The sequence below is a fragment of the Limulus polyphemus genome, unplaced genomic scaffold (genome assembly GCF_000517525.1).
Source record: "Limulus polyphemus unplaced genomic scaffold, Limulus_polyphemus-2.1.2 Scaffold4963, whole genome shotgun sequence".
Classification (NCBI taxonomy): domain Eukaryota; kingdom Metazoa; phylum Arthropoda; class Merostomata; order Xiphosura; family Limulidae; genus Limulus; species Limulus polyphemus.
Window position 1 is genome coordinate 43,143 of NW_013670573.1, and position 24,843 is coordinate 67,985.

General features: G+C 32.3%; 1 protein-coding gene across 1 annotated transcript in view; it reads left to right on the forward strand.

Moving 5' to 3' along the window:
- Positions 1–24,843, forward strand: part of LOC111088998 — a gene marked incomplete at its 5' end in the record, with an annotated part of 72,365 nt that overhangs the window by 39,952 nt on the left and 7,570 nt on the right. The window contains 6 exons of the mRNA XM_022400541.1: positions 3,920–4,125; positions 8,398–8,521; positions 10,988–11,048; positions 11,539–11,687; positions 14,664–14,796; positions 19,001–19,068. Of these exons, the coding sequence (XP_022256249.1) occupies positions 3,920–4,125; positions 8,398–8,521; positions 10,988–11,048; positions 11,539–11,687; positions 14,664–14,796; positions 19,001–19,068 (741 nt within the window). The remainder of the gene's footprint in view (positions 1–3,919; positions 4,126–8,397; positions 8,522–10,987; positions 11,049–11,538; positions 11,688–14,663; positions 14,797–19,000; positions 19,069–24,843) is intronic.

Sequence of the window (24,843 nt, forward strand, 5' to 3'; positions counted from 1 at the left end):
GCTCTGCCCACTACAGGTATCGAAACCCGGTTTTTAGCGTTGTAATTCCGCAGACACACCACTGTGCCACTTGGAGGCCTGAGTGATGTATTGGTTTTCTTTGGGTATTGTCTGTTCTGCAGCTTTCGTAAGACACTCAGTAGTTGTATGACAATAATAATCAATATCAAATGGTTTCTCTGCTAGTTATTATTGTATCTGGTAATAATTAGTCTAGGAAGTTTGCATATTCTTTCCAGTTTGCTTTTTAATAATCAAATTTAGGTTTTCTTATGGGCTTATTATGGGGTACGAGATCAAAGACACATTTTACCGGAAAGTGATGGCTATCAACATCAAATCCAACGTTAAAATTTGAACATTTATTACTAATATTTGATGAGCTTATACACAGATCCAGTATATCATTACTATTGTACGGAAAGCTTGTGTGTGTGTTGGAATTGTATCATTCAACAGCACACATTCACTACTTTCTAGGAATTCCATCAATTTTCTTCCATATGTTGTGGTTTCCTTACATCCTAAATCTTTATGTTTACTATTGAGATCGCCAATAATTATCAGATTATTATAATGTTGGTTAAGGTTAATATCTGTTATTTTGGTTGGAGAACAGTAAATGCCTGCTATTGTTATGCTACTATTATTTGATATATAGTTACACATTCATTGGTAGTTTCAATATCTGTCTGTGTTACATATAGGGTTGTTTTATTAACTACAGCAATACATATATTTGGATCATTTTTTATTTACTCTATCTCTTCTTATTCAGTTATGACCAATAAATTTTAATGTATTATTTGTATTTAATATAATTTCAGTTATAACTAAAACATCAGTATGTACACGTAATAATGTCTTCGATCTCGTGCCACTTGGAAGCAAGACCACCCTGGATGTTTATGTGTTGCATAGTGAATTTTAAGCAATAAGTGAATTGTTGAACTAAGTGTGGAATGATTGGTGTTATGTGCTTTTTGGCTTTTGTAAGAATAAGTGTTATTTAAAGTCATAGAAAACATTTTTAATTGCTTCTGTGATTGGATTATTTTTGTGTGTAGTAACATTTGTATTTGTGGTTTCTCGTTTTTCTATTATTTCTTTACTTTGTTGTTGTTATGTAGAGTTAGTTTAATTTGTTTGCTGATTTTGTGATTGGATTTGTTTAGTTCGTTGCATGTTACTTGTTTGGTTGAGAACTGCTGCTGCGTATGTTTTAATTTTGGGTTTATTTTGTTTTCTGGGGGTTTGGTTTAGTTATGTTTCTGTTAATGTTAAATAATCTTGTTTTAATTTCTTTGTATTTTTGGCAGTCTTTGTAATTGGCTGTGTTTTGTTCTTTTACAATTACAGCAAAAAACGATTTTGTTGTTCTTTCTTGCATTGTGTAATGTGATGTTCTCCACCATAACCCACACAACGTGGGAAAGATTTGCAGGCCGCGGCTACATGCCAGTACAGTTGGTAGTTATAGTACCGGGTCACAACTACCGCAGGCATTTTAGTTCAGCCTGTAACCTCTGATACCAGAGAATGATACCATTTGATATCAATGTCTGGATATATTGTGTGTTTTCTGTATACACTTTGATTATGTTTGTGGGTTTCTGTGTTCTTGCTGAGGTAATTCTTTCTGCCTTAGTAAAAGATATATTTTATTTTGTGTTCTTCTTCAATTTGTAGTATTTGGATATTGTAGTGAATTCCCCATATCAAAAGATATTATGTTTGTGGTTTCATCCCTGGTAGGTGAAATGAAATTTTTCCAGGGTTGAAGGTATCTTTTGATCAGTCTTGGAGTAATTTGTTCAAATTAGCTGGCTCTCTAACTTTGATTAAAACACCGCCTTTTACTAAGAGTTTAATAGCTGTTATTTTAGCACGTGGCTTACATTTTCTGATTTTAACCGCTAATTCTGGTTCTTTATACAAACCAGGTATACCTCCAATTATTAAAGCATATTTTGGGGGTTCTTTTGTTGTTTGTTTTGCATGTATGTTTGTGTTAATTTCTTACTTGTTATCATTGTAAAACCACCACTGTTATCTCGTTGTATACTTTCTATTTGTGTGGAATTATCCTGGATGATTTCATTAAGTTTTTTTTTGTTACTTTTTGAGTTGTATCCATATCATTATCACTAATTTCTTGGTCCGGAGAACTATAGCTTCCTGTGGATCTCATTACCATTTTACATTTCTTAGAAATACCTTTAAGTTACTTCTTAGCAATTAAGGTTAGATTTTCTAAGTTAGGACTTAATTGTAAGTTATTTTTACTATTACTTGAGGTGCCATCTATATAAGTTACTAGTTGAGAGGGTCTCTTCATTTTCACATACACTTGTAGAAGCAGAGACTTTCGTGTTCGTCTTCATCGTTGTTGAATCCTTTAAGGATATAGCGCGCACAACAACCACGCAACTTTCTCTGTTTTATCTGTCTTGTCTATACGTCGATCACTTAAAGCTGATTTTAATTAAAGTTTATTTTGCTGTCACTGCTTTGTAGAGTGTGCCTGTAATCTTATACGCTGAAGCGTATAAAACTCGCCAGTTATTTCTACAAGGCTTAAAGAAATTTCAGTTGAAAACGGGTTTTTGTAGGAGCCTAGAGCAGGTATGTCTTTTTTACTCGAATATCTTTGCTGGTTTCTCTATAGTCTTTGTTTGTTTTGAATTTCGCGCAAGGTACTCGAGGGCTATCTGCACTAGCCGTTCCTAATCTCGCAGTTGATAGACTAGAGGGAAGGCAGCTAGTCAACACCAACAACTCTTGGGTTACTCTTTTACCATCGAATAGTGGGATTGATTATAACATTATAACGCCCCCACGGATGAAAGGGCGAGCATTTTCGGTATGACAGGGATTCGAACTGGCGGACCGCTAATTGCGAGTCAAGTGCTCAAACGAACAGGCCATGCCAGGCCGATCTATAGCCAAGATATTTACCAAGAAACGCAAATTTAGCCATGTATTTCCAGAACTTAGCACTATAAGCCTTAAAGATTTTAAAGCTTACCGCCTGAGCCACCAATGAGTCAACTCACTATAAGTACATATTCAATTTTATCTTCTTTACGTGTAGCTCCCCAGTGACTCAGCGCTAAGACTGAGAGCGTATAACGTTAAAATTCGGGTTTCGTTATCCGTGTTGGGCACGACACACATATACTATTGTGTAACTTTGATTAACAACAACAAAACTTTGCTTGTAATTATTTTCAGTAAATTTTCACATATCACAAGCATTTTAAGCACATGTACATATACCAACGAGCAGTAAGATGCTATTTTATTTTATTAATACAGAAGCAGAAAAAAATGCCAGGTTGATTGAAAATTGTTTAATTGTCAGACCGTATATGTATATTCATATTTTTATCTCTTTCTATCAAATATTAAACCATCCACAGTTGGTTTAATCTTATCTTATACATGTTTAACAGCCTCAGTGGCTCAGTAGTAAGTCCGAAGGCTTATAACGCTAAAAGTCGGGTTTCGATACCCGTGGTGGGCACACCACCGATAGCCCATTACTAAGCTTTGGGTATAACAACAAATAAACCAACAAATATATATCCAATTTAAACCATTTAGTTATATATAGAGTATTCTAATAGAAGAACGTAAAGTACAAAGGCCTATCTAATAAATTATTAGGTGACAAATAAAAATATACTTGTGTCTCAAAACATTATATATTACATTTTAATGATAAAATAATGGGTCATCATGCAATTTGTAACAAAGGAGAAATCCTTAGATTATGAATTATTGGTGTAACGGAAGATTGTGTGTTACGCCTATTTTATTTTTATTTTTAAACGTAATTTGTTTCTTGTTTATTAAATATGAAATAAAAACCTATTATACAGAGAGTACAGTGCTTTATTATTTGTTATTATTCTAGGTGACAGTGGAAATGCTGAATAAAACAACGTCAGGATTATGGTGTTTCTTTGGCACTGTTCAAAAGATGACCATAGTTTCGAAGGCGATTATTCTGGGGCCATATTCAGTTCAATGTGACCTTCCTAGCATCTCAACACACAATGTCTATCAGTTAATGATAATTCCTGAATCAAAGATTGTGAATAATTCAACACGAATATCAATGTAAGACGGTTGATTTCCATTTTCTGTGATACTTATATTGTAGTTAAAATAAAGCTTCTCACCTCTTTGTTAATTGTGTATTTTGTAATGAAAATAAAAACAGCTCGTGTAGTTCGTTATTCGATGAAGAATACATGGAATGTGTTTATGTGTAAAACAGCAACAACCTATAATGTAAGGATGGATACTGCTTGTATTATAGTTGATTATAGGAGCGTTTGTAATGCTTATGAACAAATAAGTTCACTGTATAGATAACATATATGTAGAAATTATATAAACTGAGACAGGTTGTCTGAGTTTGTTAATTAATGATTATTTTATTAGTTACAAGAAACTGGAAAGTCGATTTTTGTTACTTACTCATTAAGAGAAAGAGGAGACAGAGTCTAAGCCTTCACATGATTGATGAGACTAGAAAATCTATTAAATCTAGAAATTATCCACCGAAATCAGTCGTGTGTATATCTAAAAATGTGTGACTGACTATAAAATATGGACTAAATTAGTTTAAATCCGGGTACCCACGCGTGAACATGTGTAAGAATTGCTAAATTAAAAAAAAAATAATTGTGATAGGTAAATGTTCACCTTTTACGTCCGAGAGAGAATGAAACACGTAGTATTTTTCAAATTCCAGAGTAATTAACATATCAGAAGAAAAATATAGAAAATGAAAAAATTAACTGTGCACTTTTAACTTTGGAAAAGCAGAATGACTTGTCCACAATCTAGACAAGATGTCTGCCAAAAACAGTTTATCCAGTATTGTTTCCTGCAGTCCAGATGCTACCTGAGACTAGTCTGGTAGCCCAGCCGGGCTTTGTGCTCACTTCCGGTTCACAGTGAGCCTATCGGATTATCACTGTGCACATTTCACTTACGACCAGTGAAGAGTATTTCAAAGTGACCGAATTTTGTCAAATATTGATGATCGATAACAAGTCACACTGGATGGAGAGTGGTAATACTTTAACTTCAAGTGAATGAAATTGTCTATGGATATATCATAAAGGAATTAGGTAAGTATTAGGGAAAGTGAATGAATAACATCACAATTAATGTTACCACAACCAGACGTAGTAGGTTAAAGTTTGTTTTCTTTAGAAATATGCGCAAAACCAGACAAGGATTATCTATGCATACCAGTCTCTAATTTTGAACTGATAGACTGAAGGAAAAGATAACAGTCAACAGCATTTACAGCCAACTCCTGGCCTACTCTTGTATAACCGAATAGTATGATATCAATGTCACTCTGGTTACGTGGAATGGATCAAGAACCATGAATTTTCAGATTCATAGTATGGGCACGCTAATCACTACGCCACAACCGGCCTTAATAAAGGAGTTGAAGGCTCACAAGCCGAAATTCACGAGGAATAAGAAACTAGTGTTACAACAATACAGTACATAGCCTTCCAATCATGTGATGATTTGATAAATATCTAATGTTAATTAATTAAATTAGAGTATTTCAGAAAACGTGTTTCATACATAACACTATTTGTTTGATAAAGCCAAAATTTGGTATTATAATCTCTAGGGTGATTATCCACTAAATTACAAACCAAAAATATTGTTTCTCTTAACTTCACTTAATGATAATTATCAGAAAAACTGACTTTTGTGTAATATTATCATTATATTTTATTTGAACTTGAACACAAAACTACAGAATGGGCTATCTGTGCTCTGCCCACCACGGGTATCAAAACCTAGTTTCTAGCATACTGTTGTGCAATTGGGGGGGCCTTTACATTTTGTCTCATAAAATTACTACCATGTCTAATAGTTAATATCCTTCTGACCAGCTTCAAATAAGCTTTTTGCAATTTTATTAGCATTGGCAATTAGATTGCATACAAATATTTAAATCAAAAATCAAATAGTATTGAGGAATAATAATTTCGTAAATTGCCCAAATATGGCGCTGGGCATAGTACGGCCTAAAAACATAATTGGAAATTGTAGTAATGTTTACATTCGATAGATGACACAACAGTGATATTGTATTTGTAGTACTGTTACACTGAATTTCATTATGTAGAGTACATATATTGCCATATTAGCGAAAGTACCGGCTTCGCACAGGTTGTTAGATTGATATATAATAGCAAGTGCACAAAATTTTTTCAAGAAAGTAAAAATATCGATCCAATTTTAAACTAAAATCTGAATAAGATAAGTGATAATACCCAGGTGCACACCCTCAGGGTCCACTTAGTATAGGTGCAAAATTTCAGGTTTCTAGCTTTTCCTCTTGAAGCTATGGCGGTTGCACACACACACACACACGTCCTTTTATTATTATAAATAGAGTGTCATGATGCAACAGAATTGAATATCCGTCTAACTAAATAATTCCAAACAAACGTGATTGGAAACAATTTACAGTTTAAAATAAACTTGGACGAAAATAACATACTATTTCATATTCTGAATAACATACTTACAGTAAGTTGGTCAAATTCTTTTCAAATTCAGGACTATATATAATTTCATCTTTTCTTTTCTATATGAATTGAAGAGAAAGAATGATGAATATATATATATAATGGAGCCTTGGAGGATGTTACACGTTCTATTATACTCAAAAATATTTTACAGTATTATTGTTAGTGTTATTGTAAATTTGATACTGAGAGAAACATTGTGTGAACCAATGAGTTCTGTCTGCAGGAAGGCCCCACTTTTTCTCGAGAGTATCAATGTGTCGTGTGTATCATTTCTTTCTTTCCTTGGCAGGTATTTGGGTTCAAGGGACCAGGAGCACTTAGGGATGTAAAATTACTTTCACCTCACTCCTGGCTTGAGAGTTGTGGACAGAATACTTTGTGATGGAATGGGGACCATCTGATACATTGATTTCTCTCCCACTGAGGACGCAGCCACCAAACAAGCAAGTCAGAAAATGGCACAGAATTTGTCATTAGGTCTTCTTTTTACTACTTGAGGGACTTGTTTTTATTCTTACTTTTGGTCATCCTGTCTAACTAAGCTCCAAGCAGACTCTATCCTTCCTTTAAAAAAAATCATAGAATCTAAGAAGATGAGAAGGTATCCAAGATATCCAAATTCCCAAAACTTTGATGTGTGTATGTGTGTTGAATACCTTGAGAGAAACCCACTTTCACTGGTCGGACGCCGAATAGACTATTCGATAAGTGCTCAACTGGAAAAGATAAAAGTTAATGTTATTATTAAAAGCACATATTTAAAGGCATGGATGAACTAATCAACAGTTGGCTGAGAAGGACTCATTGTTTCGCCTACGATGGGTTCAAACAGAATTAGATTGTTGTGGGACATGTATTTTTGTCATGGTGCGGGAGTGGCGGCTACAGACGGGAATTGTGTTGACAGTTTTTTCTTTGTAATGTTTTTTTTATATACATAAAATGAGGATGATGAATTTTGGACTCTTCTTTAAATGTGGTCCTTTGCTGATCGCGTTCAAGTATTGGTTTGGTATTGTAGATTGGTATTCGATAAGCAATTCTGATGGGTCTGTTTTGCTGACTTTGTAACTTTCTATATATATGACCTGTCATATTGCAAGTTATTATACAGTCATACTCTAGAAGAGGCCTGATATAGGCACGATAGACTGACTGGCGAAGTAAAACGGATTCAAAACCCTATATATAATAGGTTATATCGTTGCACAAACTGTGTATAACATCGTTGCTACTTTCCTTCTCTACATTTCTTATCTTTCATTTCTATTCAGCCAATTATAATAGTTGGAATTTACGAATCGAGTCAGTGGATTTTACAAACTATCAAACTACTGCAAAAAAAATTCAAGTAAAGCTGTTTATTTGTTTGCCTTTTTATTAATTACCAAGCGACTTTTTACTTAAACAAATCAAACACAGATAATAAGCTCACTTTCAGTGTACTAGTGATGCTTTGCCGCCATTTACAATCAGAAATTATTAATAGATACTATTTGGGATTCACATTCAATACTTATGGTGTTTGTTGCGATAGTTTATTTAAGTTATGAAACAAGAGACAAGTGATTTCTGAAAGACTTCAAGTTTTAATTTATTATCAGAATATACTGATTATTTCTTCTAATAAGTTTCGAATGTTGTAGAACTGTTTCTTCACACTTACTTGTAGAATGTAGAAACAAGGTTACATACCTGATTTTTACACATATAAATTAAGTTTATTTTTTTGTAGATTATGAAGTACCAAATAATTCTTATATGTGTGTGATGATCATTGTTTTGTTTTTTATTGTTGTTGTTTTTTTCACAGGTTTGTACCTAATAAACAAGCACACATAAAAACCAACATTCCAGTATCACTGGCACTTGAAGCTGGGATTACAGAAGAACTGAATGAAATTAAGATAACGTTTGATATTAATCTCTACTTTAATGTACATAATTGTGTGATATTAGAATATTCGTTTAATTGAAAACTGCTTGTAATGTTCTATTTCACGAGTCTGCTGTAACGTGTGTCTATCTGGAGTATAAAGGTGTATCAAAATGTGTAAATCCCTCCAGTATGCAGTACAAATTTTGAAAGTCAACAAAAACCACCAGTATTCAGTCTAAGCACTTGTTTTACAATCTAACCTACCGATAAACTCTAATTTTTATGCCTTATCCATAGCAGCAAAACCAATTTCAACAAAAGTACATAGAAAACATAAATATTCTTTAAAAAACAAACTTGTCGATATAAAATATTTAGTGTGTTTCAGTCACTTTTCCTTGTAAAATCAAACTAGTTTTCTCGACAAAGATATTTATCAGCAAGCCTAATTAATGTTTTATTTTCATGCTTACCATCAAAACCTAACTGTTGCAAGCTTGCCGGAGTGAGCATGTCTCCACATCCCAAATGCAAATCCAATACTAAATTAATGAGATTTACTGTGTATATAAAAAACCGACCACAGGTATATGATGTCAATACACTAAAAACACGAAAATATATAATGATTAGCATACATTAAATCATCATTTAGTCACAAACCCAATAATATTACATGTTATTTGACCAGCTTAAAAGATATAAGTTAGTTTTAAATATATATACAAAATTAACAATGCGAAAAAGAAAATCTCCACAAATTTAAAAAATTCAAAATGACAATAATATTTCATTCGTTACAAAGAAAATTGTTAATGCTACTAACTTTAAAGGAAAATCAAATGTGTTATTGCTTACAAAAAACAGATGTTTGCTGCTGTGTTCTTCCACCAGTATTAATTTTCATAAAACGTTTAGAAAAGACGACATTTATACTCCAGATATATATAAATCAACGTTTCGCCTTTGCGGTTTCATCAGAGTCCATATACTTAGCTTGTCTTTTATCAGAAATATAGGAGAAGAAAAAATTAATTTTCTTCTCATCTAATTTTGTTACAGTGTTTAACACTATTGATAAGAGCAACTGGGCTTATCATGGCCTTGTGGTTAGGGCACTTATCCCGCACAGAACATGCTTAATCCTTCAGCCGTGAAGGCGCTATAACGTCAATCTCACTGTTTGTGTACGAGAGTAGCCCAAAAGTTGGTGGTAGGTGCTAACGGTTGTTTGCCTTTCCTCTGGTCCGAAATTCAAAATTAGGGACAGTGGCAAATAATGTTAAACTTTGTAGTTTTTCCATAAACAAACAAACAAAAAAGAACAATCGCATTTACTTGAAATTCAAATACATCTAGTATATATATATATAATGTGAAGTTGAAAAATATTTTTGTATTTAAAGAAAGTTTCTCGAGCAATTACCTAGAAACTGTGTTATCCTTATAATGATTGTAAAATGTTCTTGTTATTATGAAAATGTCTGAGACTGTCGATAAAACATTGGAAGTTATTACGGTAGCGGTGAGTATTTTTTGTTTGTTTTTATTTCGCGCAATGCTACTGTACGACTATCTGTGTTAACCGTTTCTGATTCAGAAGTGATAGACTATAGGGAATCCTGTTAGTCAACACCACCTACGCCTACTTTTGGCTACTCTTTTACCAACGAATAGTTGGATATATCGTAATATTATAATGCCCCCACGATTAAAAGGGCAAGCATATTTGGTGACGGGATTCGAGCTCGCAACCCTTAAATGGCGAGCCGATCGCCCTAACTACTGGACTATCATTATGAGTGTTTATATCATGCGATATGTCTCAACACTGGTGGGTATTTTTGTCATTAAGTTTATCGGAATGTGATAAGTATTGGTGTCAATAACATTTTCATAACAATGGTAAGTCTTACTATCATACCATTGGTGAGTATTGTTATTATCAATTATATCACACCAGTGGCGGGATATAGCTATACTTAACGTTATCACACCATTAGTGAGGTGTAACTATATATATAGTTATCCTCAACACTATCACTGCACAACCACACACTACTTCGCCCACTGCTGAACAATTTACGCAAACAACCCGAGAAACTTCCACAAGTGACCAAATAACCCAGACTGAATTCCCGGAAATCAAAGATGCAACCACATCAACAAGTATTACCACTTTATCCATCCAGTCTACGCATGCCAAGCTCCACGCAAGAAGAAAATTCACGCAAACTTAACCCCAACTTCTGCCCACTTTTAGCGCTCAACCTTCCTCAACGACCCCTGTCCCACACGCATATACCCAACGATTCTACACTATCTGAAGACTTCTATCTTTTTGTCTGAACCTACTATAACTATAGCGAAGATGACGATCACGATCGTGCCCTTCCAAGCTTAGAACGTCCTGGATATCCTTTATTCACAGCTCCATAGACTCCTCCTGACTGCTTGAGACATCTTCAAATTTGCCATGTTAACACAATCTTCTTTAAGTAAGTTTAAACCACAAAACTTCAAGTACAACCCACATCACTATCACGAGAGGGGCGAAGAAAAGTTAAAGCTTCTGACCAACTCCGGTAATCCCTTCGGAGGATCTCATACCGAAATTCCTGTCACGTATTGTTTTGTTATCACAGCAGTGGTAAGTATTACTCTCATCAACTCTGTTGCAACAACTGTTACCAAGTCGTTTACAACAATAGTAAATATTGCAGTCTCTATCACTGCGGAGTTAAAACAAATATTATAGCTTCTATCCAGTGTTGATGTTTAACTGACTGCTTATTGTCCTTACAAAGTTGTCCTGCATTATTTAATTAAGTTTGACTGAATACATGAAACTATTTTACTTTTATGTTTCTTCATCCCAACAGGTTTGTGAAATGAGACTTTTTGTTTACCCTTAGGGTTAATTATATTCGTACAGTTCATTAGACATGGCAAATATCATTTCAAAATATTTGGATAACTCCGTTTGTGCATGACATTAAAATATGTAGAAAAAAGCTGTATTATCATATCAAACATATAGTTTTATCTTTTTGTTTGTGTATTTGTTTCTTGCAGAGTCATCTTGCAGGATGTTTGGAAACTTTATATTTATATCTCTCCCATCTGCTTTTAACTACACATCCAATATGAAAATAGAGTTTGTTGAAAGCCATTTCGAATATGCTCCTAAGGGAGTCGTTCATGTGAAGCTACCTCATCAAACGGTGATTAAAGTTAGCTACTGTAGTAGTTTCTACCAAATTGTATTTAGTATATGATCTAAATGTAAAAAGCCTTGTCGTTACTTTGAAAATGCTTTAATGCAGATACATTAGGATTTTGTTGATTTGAACATTTACTTTTTTATTACGAAATTACAACCTAATGTAACAATGTTTACTTAAATGGTTTCTCAAGTGAATAATCTTGTAGCTATGTAAAAGTTTTATTTGTATAATTTTTCGCTGCTTAATGTTTTCTACCTTATGACTTGATCTTCGACAGACTTTGTCTGTGTTTCTGAACCGTTCTAATCTTAACATTGTATGCTTAAGTAGCGGTTTTCACGCTTATACCATGGAATGAACTAATCTTGGAAAAGTATTTCGACCATCTATCAGAGATCTTTTATAAATATTAGTCTTTTAGGGTGGCTATCTGCAATTCAAGTCGTGGGGGTTTATTAGGCAATGTCCACCCAAATTTTTATTTATAACTAGATGCTAGATCATAATTGAATGCCATTGTGTTTTGGTCTTATTAGATGCAGTTTGCTTTTTTTTTTATTATTACAATAGGTATGTCGTGGTGTTAATTGAAATTCATTATGTTTGATCGTTATTTGAATATGTTTACCTGGTTTTATTTTTCGTTGTTTTTTATCCTGGTATCCTTATTGGACAAAGTTTTCAGCGCGAAACATGATTGGATATTTATTTGTATCTCTTTGCTTCTGTGAGTATAATAGTCCCATCGTAAGGTTTTCTCGACTGTTATACTCGGACACTTTATAGAAGGTCAGAAATATTGATCTCTCTATCTAAGTAATTCCACGATTTTTATAAAATTCATCGGTGTGCTTTTACATAGAATAATTGAAATATTTAGAGATCAGCATTTTATAGTTATAAATTCTGATAAAAGGGGACTGTTTTCATTTTAAACACAAAAGATCATACTGAGAAAGTTTTACCGAGTCTTTTTCTGCTTCTGATAATTAGAAATGTGATGTTCTCATCCTTATATTTAATGTACAGGCGGGTAGGTAATACAAATCAATCAAAGACAGAATACTTTTTAAAGATGTAATTAGTCAAGTTCTTCCACCATATTACGTTATAGGGTTTTGTTTGGATTTTCTAAAATACATAAAGGTAATATATTTTTAAACTTATAATGGCAATTGTAATCATATAACTGGTTTATTTATTATTTTTCTAAACCATTTCATAAAGAATAATTTTAGAAAAATATTTATTTCACATTTATTAATAAGTTGAAATATAGGTTCTTTACTGTTATAATTTTGACGTTGAATTCATTTATACTAATTTCGCTTTACAATAAATCCTTTAGTTAATGAGAAACTGCTTTAAAAAATACATATGTTAATAGCTTACTATTTCTGTTTCCATCAAACGTCACGAATTTGGTTTTGAAAACTGTCTCATTTTGTAATCAATCGACAGATTTATGATCAGATTAATAATGTTTGTATGGTTTTAAAACCTGTTTTTTGCCTAGCAAGTCTATTTTTCTGTTATTATGAAATCCATCGTTAAAACAATGTTCTGGATAATTTATGCAATTATTGTTTCCTAGATTTGTTCAATAAAACTTTTTCATTTTCAACAGTGTAAATGGAAATCTTCAAACATCACTAATCGACTTATATTCTCGACACAGTGGGAGATTAAGTTACTCATAACAAAATTATAGTTTGATATAAACACAAATACAGAAAGTGTTACTTATGTGCTTAATATTAAGATCCAGAAAAGTCGAAACACTATTCTTCAGAAAGTAAAACTAATAGTAAAAATTTTGAATACCTTAAGAAGGATTGAACTAAGAACTTGGAACATTAAAATTGTTATCATTGGAAGAGAGATTATTATTTTAACAATGAGCACACTTTTATTAGGCTACTGAACACCTGTTATATCCTTTCACTAATACTGCTCGATGTGTCATAATTTTTATTGTCTGCGTTATTAACTTTACTGAGGTCACTGTCTTCAGTTAAAAAAGATAAAGAATAAACAAATATAAGTCAGTTTAAGCAAAGTATTGTTCAAATCTTAAGGAAAACCCCTGTAAAACAGAGTGAGTCATAAAAGTTCAGTTAGATATGGAAAGTGTGTGAAGTAATCATGGTAGAAGGAAGTGCGGGTTGAAATTCCAACTAAGAATGGTGTGTTAGAAAAACCTTAGTGAATTATGAACGTGTGTAATTAAAGAATGTGTACAAAACACTCATATTCAAGGGCTGTTCTTTGGAGAAATTCCATTAAAAAAGGTTTCCTGGCGAACTGAGAAACGCATGTGGAAAAATTCTTGTTGAGTAATAATTAATTTACTTGTCATTAGACATTAATGTTAGGCCTATTATATTTTTAACACTGCATTATACATCTAGTCCCTTAGAGATTTTCAAGAATTAGTAAAGTGTACAATAAAATATTCCAACCACACTACGTTCGTCGTATTTATTGTCGGCGACACGTTCCGTCAATTCAGTGCTCATCAGGACAGGCGGGACACATCAAACACAATAGTTGTTAGAAAACTATTAAAACAACATTTTTTTATGGTGTGAACGCCCTTTTTAAGCTAGCGGAGCATGATTATAATTAATTTATTTTTCATTAGACATTCGTATACTAGGCCAATTACATTTTTAAACACTGAATTCTTAATCTAGTCCGTTAGGGATTTTTAAGAATTAAAATAATATACAATAATAGTATTCCAACCATTCTATACTTGCCATATATCTATTGCCGACGACGCATTTCGCTCAGTCCAGTTTCGCTAATTGTAACTGTTCAGTTATGATGTATTGTTGAAATCTCGTTTAAAAGGCAAATCATGTATTTTATTTTATTTTAAATGTTGCATTTTTGCTGTTAAGATAATTATGTAGTAATTAGCTATTGGTATGTGAGTTAATAGAGGTTATTATTTTGGGTGTTTTTTAGGTTAAACCAATACTACATGTAGAAGGGCCAGAAAAAGTATGCTCTGGTATGCTACAAATACACATATCAGAAGTAGTAGGAGGAGGTGTATTTGGACTAAACTATACGTGGTCAATAACGCCCGACCTCAAAGGTAGGACTAAATAGTGTACGCGATGGGTAATTTGAGAACCGAAAGACAAACGTGATCAGTAACGTGAATGCCAAAACAATAAATCAAACTTGTGTGATCTGTAACTTAAAAGGTCTTAGGATCAAAGTAAATACCTGGAAAAGTAGCCTCTAAACCAAATGATGGTATTAAAATATGTTCTGTAACATCATAACCAGAAGTTAAGACTACATTATCAATTATAACTTGTAAAACACAAGGTAAGCGCGAACTGTAAATGATGCTTAATGTGGAAACCAAAATTTATGATCAAATTATCTGCGTGAACCGAACTGTATAATGTTTTCTTAATATTTTAGATGCTTTATTTTCTAACCAAATGTTTTTCATCATACATAAACATTTTCTCAATGGCTTTTTAGATTGTTTGTTGTAGTTAAGCACAGAGCTACACAATGGGCTATCTGTGCCGTTCCCACCACGGGTATCGAAAACTGATTTCTAGCGTTATAAGTCCGCAGATTTACCGCAGTGCGGATTTTTAGATACGTAGGCTTATAATTAACAATATTATTATGAACTGTGAGATTACATTTAAACGCCATTTTCTGGCAGTTCTATTGTTATAAAGAAAATAGTCATTTCTAACTAAATGCTCATCAAAATCTAATGTGCTAGAAGGTGTTTATCGTTAGTTTATAATACATTGTATAGTTCTGAAGGTGTTCGTCAGAAGCTAAGGTCTTATAAATGTTCTACTTTAGATATGTTCACTTTCATAAAGCAATTTTTGTTGTGAAGTTCAAACCTACTTACAAAGGTTTTCTGTTTGCCTTCTAGAGATATTGTTTGTAATCAAAAGCATTATTTTGAAATTAATGTCCATTATAAGCCTAATCTTCCTGATTTTTAAAAACATGTATGCTTGTATTTTTTTAAAGAGTTTCATTGTGCTATGTTTATGTACAAATCAAATATTAAATCTTAAAAATGGTGTGTAATCAACAATGTCATTATGGTGTGAGTTTTCATCATAGGCTAATCAAGAACGCAATTCTCCAGGAAATGTTCATCGAGAGCACAATATGTAAATTTTTTTTATGCTCCGACAGCGAAACAGAGCGAAGCATATCGGTTTGTCCCTATCTGTCCGTCTCGATCTTGTGGATACGTTATCTCAAAATTAGATTGATGTATTTTCACCAGTCTTATACAACAGATACACTACATACCGAGTTCTAGACCTGATTAACTGTTGAATGTCATTGGTCAAAGTTCAAAATGATGGGCATAGGTGTTTCATGAACAAATTTACACTTATTATTTTTTGTTTTATAACCATAATCTTGACAAACATTTTAAAAAATTTGCAGCCCTCTGGTGGCTCAGCAAAAAGCGTGAGTGCTTATAATACTAACGGCCTGGCATGGCCTGGCCTGGTGGTTAGGGCACTCGACTCGCACTATGAGGGTCACGGGTTCGAATCTCGTTCCCGAATATGCTCGTGGGGGCGTTATAAAGTGTCGGTCAATTCTACTATTCGTTGGTAAAGAGTACCCCAAGAATTGGCAGTGGGTGATGTTGACTAATTGCCTTCTCTTTATTATGTCAATTATAAATGGCTAGTGGAGATAGCCTTTGAGTAGCATTGCGCAAATTTTGAAACAAACAAAATATTGTAATGCTAAACTTCGGTGCTCGATCCCTGAGGTGCAGCTTCGCGCTTAAAGCAAGCAAACTGTATTAGTTGACATTCAATATTGCTGTTTTGAAGTGTGAGTGTTTATAAATATCCAACGTTTGTTTCAATATGATATTTTAAAATTAATATAATCTATAATTCAAAGCGTAAAAACAGGGTGTTCTGTGGTAGTTTGGTTCGAATATGAGTAATTGAGATTTTTAAAGACGTTATTCTGTCTTTTTTATAGTATGCCAACTTTAGCTTGAGGTCCTTACATACGTATATATATATTTATATATATGTATGTATGTATAAGGTAGTTCAGTAATAACTTAATAATAATAACTTAAGTTCTAGGTAAGAGTTTTATAGCTGTAATTATCCTGTAATAATAGTCTAGGTTGTATGTATTTCATAAATGTAGAAATTAAGGGTGTTTCTACAAACAAGTTTCTACCAAGTCTAACATTAGTCTGACGGTGTTTTAGGGGTAATTATCATATCCACAACCGGCTGGGGCGGTAATTGGTAGTAGGTTCTGGGACACTGTGGGGTATATAACCTATCCCTGTTTGATTTTCCTTACTAACTGTCTTGTTTTCATCTGCATCTTTATAGTATGTCTGATAAACAGGATATCCCAAAAGCTATTAGGAGCTATTGACAATTTCCTTTAAAACACGCTACATTTCGTACTTTCCTGAGAAATTGACAAGTGGTATAACTTTGAAATTATCTTTTTTTGTATTTTTGTTACTGGTGCGGTAGAGGATTGATTTGATTTTACAAATTTACTTGGATTTGTTTTTCAAATATTATGATCTTGAATTTCACTTTTAAAAATTTGGTTCTGCGCTTTATTTTTTCGTTGTTAAATAATGTTGAATTTTTCAGCTATATACTCTTGATGAAAATAACATAATTTCAATCCTTATATATGTTTTCTTTAATTTGTCTCAATAAAATTAACTTGGACAAAAAATGACATTTCAATAAACTCATGGAGGGCTTGAATTGGAATATACAAAATTCTGATCGACTTTAAAAACGTTTCATTTGATCTCGACTATTACAAAACAAGAACTGTGTGTGGCTTATATAGGAAGACTGTTTAACAAAATGAATTAAAATTGTACTGTCACAAGACATTAGTATTAGGCCTATCACATTTTTAAACACTACATTATACATAGTTTTCTGTTAGTTTACTATTGAATTTGATAGTAAGTAAAATCGAGGCGTTTTATCTATAAGACAAACTAGTTTATTTGGGTCGACCAGTGATATCCAGATTTCAAAGTGGAACCAGTCTAAATATCAAAACGTTGAGATTCCCAAATAGCTGTATTGACACGAATTCACCCAGTTCATGTTGGAGTGCAACAGAATTAACTTTTTAAAGTCCATGAAATAATTTAAATTGATAGACTAACTCAAACTTTTCCCGTCACTGGGGACGGGTAATTTTGCTTGTCCTCCATAAACGTATACATACCTAACTGTTATTCTGACTTTTGTGTGTTCCAACATATTATTTAAAATAGCAAATTTGTTTCTTCTATTTAGACGTTCAGTGAAATACCCCGTTTTTCAAATCCCTTTAATGATATTTATTTATTTTATACAAATCAAGCTTAATTTTGTTTTCACTGAAACTTTTAATATTAACTTTAAATATATTTTTCCTTTGAATCAGTTTCCAATAATTTTCATTTTATTTATAAACTTTTTTTTGGTTTCACTCTGAGCCAAAGCTCTGAGCTACTTATACCGAACCAGCTCCAAACTAAACTAACAATACTAACTAGTTTAGTTTGAACCAGCTCCAAACTAAATTGGCTATACTAACTACTTTAATTTGAACCAGCTCCAAACTAAACTACCAATACTAAGTAGTTTAATTTGAACCAGCTCCAAACTAAACTACCAATACTAAATAGTTTAATTTGAACCACCTCCTAACTAAACTACCAATACTAACTAGTTTAGTTTGAACCAGATCCAAACTAAACTACCAATACTAACTAGTTTAGTTTGAACCACCTCCAAACTAAACTAGCTATACATAGTTTGTTCGATAACAACTAAACCTATTAAATTTCTTCATGGATTCTTTAATTAGCTTATAATCAAGTGTTACTTTCAAATGTATGTTCTTTACAAATAAATGTTTTTCATACAACGTTTTAAGTACAGCGCTATTCAACGTTTAGACGATTTTCATTTATACATTTTGTATATAATCAACAGTTAGCTTTAAAGTAAGTATAATTCTTAAACCAATATTTTCTTAACATCATACACACGTTGTTTTATAATGTATTTTGAATAGACAATCCTTTGTAACGCTGTTGTTTATAAAAGTATGTTCATAACCTAATTTAAGACCGATTTGAAATTTAAGTAATAATCATGTTTCGCTTTCAAAATCCATTTATAGTGGCTTATTGCAAGCGTTGTATCTATATTTTAATATATATATACATATATTATGTTCTATGTAATAAGCTCCTAGCGAATAATTTTTCTTTTACTTGAAAGTGAATTTAGCAACCATTTTTGACTTCCTGGAAAATACAACCTCACTGCTGGAAATTCCTGTTGAAAAGGTACAGATTTTTATAATCAGTTTGAGTCCGTAGTCTTATAACAGTGGAATTTACCTAAAAGTATATTAAATAGTCCTAGTATTCCGAGTATTGTTTAGTCTCAAAGACTAAGTTCACCGGAGGTCCAGTTTAATCTAAACCTTGATCAACGTGTGTTATTGGGTTATACTAGTTTCGGAGAATTCCATTTGTTATCAGTGATATTGAAAGAGTTTATATATTCGGTATATCCAAAGAGAGATATCATAGTGAAAAGTATCAACCATATTATTGGTGTGAACTCAATAGTGGCCAATGACACTTTTTCTTTATTTCACCTATCCAATGTATAGGTTTTTCACATAGTGACTACAAAGCATGTTCGCATCAACAATATGGCTAAAAATATTTGTTGATTTGAAGGCGTATGATTGTATACATTAAAGAAGTTTAGGTTAAAAGCTATCAGTAATATAAAGAAAACAATAAATAGCAGCTGTAAACATTATCTATGCTACCTTATTTTGTTTAGAAATGGAAATAAACAATCATTAAACGGTAGTATAAAAACTAATAATCTTCTAGTAAATCAGTAACAGTTTCGTCTTATTATAATTTTACAATGTTGATTTACAATAAGTTTAATTAACGCTTTCATAGATTTAACCTTACTGCAATTAATATGTAATATTACTGTCATGTTTCTTTACTATAATATGATTTATATATCACTCCTACATTACTTGTTCTATTTACGGTGTTAATTAAACCAGGACTATTACTCTCTTGTTACTTTGTTATTATGTTAGGTATATATCATAATTTCTTCTGAAACATACGTTTATTTTACAAGGTATTTCTCGTTACGACATAAGGCTTAAACTATAAGTATTATGTTTTTTACAGTAATAAAACTAACCATGCCAGCTTTTTTTGTCATTATAATGTACAGTACAACATTAACATTTTAATTCTCGACAAAGTAGGGCATACCTCATGTCTGTTTTGTTAGTAGACTGAAAACTTGTGTTCACACATCCCCAACTTTGATCTTTCAGGGATGTATAGTATACCCTACCTTGCTTTTTTCCTACTGCTAACTAGTGCTATATTGTTTCACTGCTATGATGTAGGACATATACCAATTCTAGCTTTCTTTCCTAGAGTTTGCAGTTATTCCTTTCTTTTGTTTTTATTATACAATTTAGTTATACCACTATTCTATACCTTAATTATTATACCTTGTAATAATTAGATAATTATGAAAATTAATGAAAAACTCTTACCTTGTGTACTTATTCAAAATTTTAACCAATTAACTCTAGATGTAAATTAGCTGATATATAAATAATCATCAGAAGTTTGGATTAAACCTAAAATAGGTTTCTTATGTAAAATATAAAGATTTAGTTTGGTTCAGTTTATTATGGTTTGTTTATAAAACCATAATAATTATGAAGCGTAAGAAAATTAGTATGAAGCAGTAAAAACTCACAGAGAGAAATTTAAATCAAGTTGGTAACGAACACTGTTAAATAAGTTTTCAACGTAAGTCATGAACAGTTCACGATGATCAACTTGTTTAGTTGACTTAGATTAGGATTAAATCGCTGTGTGAGGTAATTTATATTTAGCCACTGTATGAGTCTTTATTGTAACATTACACAAATAAAGATGAAAATATACATGAATATGCGCACCTACACATATATATATTAAACATATACATATGTATGCAATTATCTATCTATCTATATATATATATATATATATACAGGTAGACATAACACTCTATAACGCCAATGCTTTAATTGAGCATTCATAATGCTTGTAAGGTTATTTTGTGTATAATAACCAACATTTTTAAGGCTACCAACCATTTTTAATACTGAGTGAGTCCGTCAATCCTGATTTAGTCCATGAAAGTAAATAAATAAAAATGTTCGATATTTTAATAGGTAAGACGTTAGCAATATTAATAAGTCAAGTATTTCTAACTTTACACATTTTTATATTAAAAGACTAAAAGACGTAAAATTCACAGAAAAACAAAACAGGATGAATGAGGATGCATATTCGTTTGACATCAATGTTCTTCCCTTTTCTTCAGTTTTTGTATATTTTTTTTAACAAACATGTTTATTGTGGTAAAGGAAATAATAATTTGATCTAAGTAAGAGTTTTTTTTCCTAAGAAATCCTTACGTGATGGAAAAAAAAAGAATATTATTTTCGAAATCTGTGTTGTGAATTATGGAAAATCCAATTTTAAACCAAAACAACTTTTATGAATTTTAAATTCGCTTCTGTGTAATTGTTAGATAGATGTATCCAGAACTATGAATCTTAATCTATGTATTTTATGCTTTTATCACACACAAAAGAATACCAAACACTTATTTCTTTATGTTCTTTAACCTATTTATCACTTACACGTAATAGTTCCTGCAGATTAGTTGTTACAGCTAGATTTAAAATATTTTTAAATTTCATAAAATTGAGATTTGAGGTTATGGGAATACTACATAAGCCGATATAAATATCTTTAGTATGAAGTATATCAAGCAAGCACTGAAGAAAACTAAGTGATGACTTAATTTTGATTATCATTGTTTTACTGCTATGATGTAGGACATATACCAATTCTAGCTTTCTTTCCTAGAGTTTGCAGTTGTTCCTTTCTTTTGTTTTCATTATACAATTTAGTTATACCACTATTCTATACCTTAATTATTATACCTTGTAATAATTAGATAATTATGAAAATTCATGAAAAACTCTTACCTTGTATACTTATTCAAAGTTTTAACCAATTAAATGTATCCATACCAGGCTTAAAACAGGCCAAGCCATGGATACAAAGATGGCGTTTTATTGGTAAAAGTAAAAATACTGTCTGATTACCATTACCTCCTTTTCTGACTTGAGAATTAACTCCATAGGTTAAATCGTAAGAAATATTTTTATACGTTAGTTTTCTCTTTCCTTCAACTTAATCGATAGAGTGATTCTTACTTCATAATACTTTCCATATTTTATTAAAGAAATCACTGAAAGTGTGTCCCAAAGAGCTAAATGTGTCTAGAAATAAAAAATGACATATTTATTTTTAAAACGACCCCTATTTTATTAATATATATTTATACACACACTCACTCAGTAATCTAAATACTTATGGAAATACATTATAGATACACATACAGGAGTTTTAAAGAACAAGGAGCTCTTAATAAATGGTGAATTTTCAATGGTGCAAAGCATTATTTCATAAAAGACAAATTAAAAGCAAATATGTACTGGTATTTTTTTATTTAAGTCGTTTGTTTTATATATACATTTTTACATCTTGTTTTCTAACTGCCACATAATTGTGGAATATTGCATCAAGTGTTCTGTATTACTCCTCACAACTCAGCCAATGTGTTTGGTCACCTTTTGACATTCTTAGATTTCGTATAAGCCCATAACGCCGCATTTATTTTCATACCAGGCTTTATACAGGCCAAACCATGGTTGTGATTGTTCCACCGGCCTCTTTAATGTTAAAACGTCTTTTACTGCTAACATATTGTTTCACCACATTTATTGTAAGGTTGGGATCATTATCTTGATAGAAGATGAATCCCTGGCAGAATAGTTGTGTTCCCAAGAGAATGTCGTGATGGATCACAACCTATTGTACTTGTCAGCAGTTATGGTGCCATCAGTTTTGTGAAGATCACTAACATCGTTGGTTCAGAAACAACGAAAACGTTTACCGATCCACACCATGCATCACTCTGCATTTTGTACATTGACTATGATATTGTTCTCTTCTAAGTCATTGAAACAATTGTCATTAAGTGGTGATAAACAATTAGAAATAGGATTTGTCTGTAAAGAGCATACGTCTTTATCTTTAATAATTTCACTATTTTTGGTCCAGTGCTCACCTTCATCCTTTTGGTTTGGTTACTTTTTTCTCATTAGCGGTTTTTAAGGAGCTACTCGTTCATTGAGGCCATTTCATGCTAGTATATATATCTTACTCTGTTGGAAATAATATTTTCCATGTTTGTTTGAAGTTAAGCGCCAAGCTACACAAAGGGCTGTCTGTGCTCTGCCCACCACGGGTATCGAAACCCTGTTTCTAGTGTTGTAAGTCCGTAGACATACCGCTGTGCCTCTGGAAGGGTAATTTCCATGTATATTTATAGCAAGGTAGTTGGCGAGATCTGTATTCAACCACCGTTTCATTTATAAAGAACAGTTTCTTGTTAGTGGCAGACAGTAAAATTATTCCCTTTTTATATCGATCAACATTCTAATGAGCAGCACAAAATTCAGTAATAGTATGCTTTAGAAAACATATCCATATGTTAGTTAGCAGAATGTAGTAGCATTATGGCTTTTAAATATCAACCCATGTGTTAGTTAGCAGCATCAATTATCTATTTACATTTTTGTAACATAATCAGACAGTTGCAATTTACTTTAGAAAATCATTGACATATTTGATATTATCAAAAGTAGTATTAAGCTACATGAATACCAAACAGAACGATAGTTTATGCACAAAGACATACTATGTTGTTTTAGCTCCAACCAACGTGCTATTCTGAATTACATGTTCGCATGATTTTTACACCTTTTTAAATAAAAAATCTATATATTAGTTTCTTGTAAGGGTATTAGTTAATAGTAGATAGATAACTACTTCCTTTGAACAACAATCCACTTCCATATGACTTTTAATATTTAACTTTAGTGGAGAAATTAGAAAAATGTTGGTTGAATACCAACCTCATGCCATTCAGCAGTAGGTTGTAGTTACATGCTACTTGAGCTTCAATCCAAGTGTTGTTTGATAACACAAAGCAGTCAAGTACTTAACACCTAAAAATAAATAAGATGTCGCATAAGGTTAATCTAATATTTGTCTACTAACTATTTAGAAGCAATAAATAGTATGCTTTTCATCCGATGAGCATAATACTGATCTAGACCTCTTACTTGTTAGTTAACATCAAACATGATTATAGAGGTTGGGTATGTTATATAGAAACGATTTTGGTGCTTCATCACGTCGTTACAGTAAATGTTGCTACATACGATCATGTTCTATATGACGAACGTGTATTTTGACAATACTCCTGCAGCATAGTTTCCATTGTAAAAGGTTTCATCGTAAGGCTGTCATCTTCAAAGCACACCACTACTTCTTGTATACTTTTCATTAAACATCTAGTGCATAAGGATGACGATTTCCAAGAGTCAGTTTCAACAGTCAGATCGCAAATAAATGCATAGGCATTAATACCTGTATCATTTTACCACTGCTTATCGTATGCGACGGTTGAACGATGTGTCGTGGAAGCAACTTGTGTAGTTTTTCCAGACAGAGATCCTTCTATATTATGTTGCACACTGTTGCCTGAGGAACATGGGCGGCTTTTGCCAGTAAACTTTCTGTTTGTGAATAATCACCTGTCGCAGACTTTGCTTACTACGGCTGGGGTAGAACTTGTTGCAGGTCATTTTGTATATGGCCCTGGTACCCGAAGTTTTCCCGTATTCTTTTGTTTTGCAATGCTATTATGTGGAAAGGATGTCCTTGTCTTTGAAATTCCAAATCATAGGTCTGAATACATCTGTATTATCTGAGTGTATGAATATTTGGCGTCAAAAAGGCCCGTTACATACCCTTCCCAAAACGCTCCATTTGCGGTGGCATCACTCTACCTAGAAAATTACAAACGATGTTAAAATATAACTCAAATATCTAACTTTATATCGGATTGTTACATATTAGAATTTT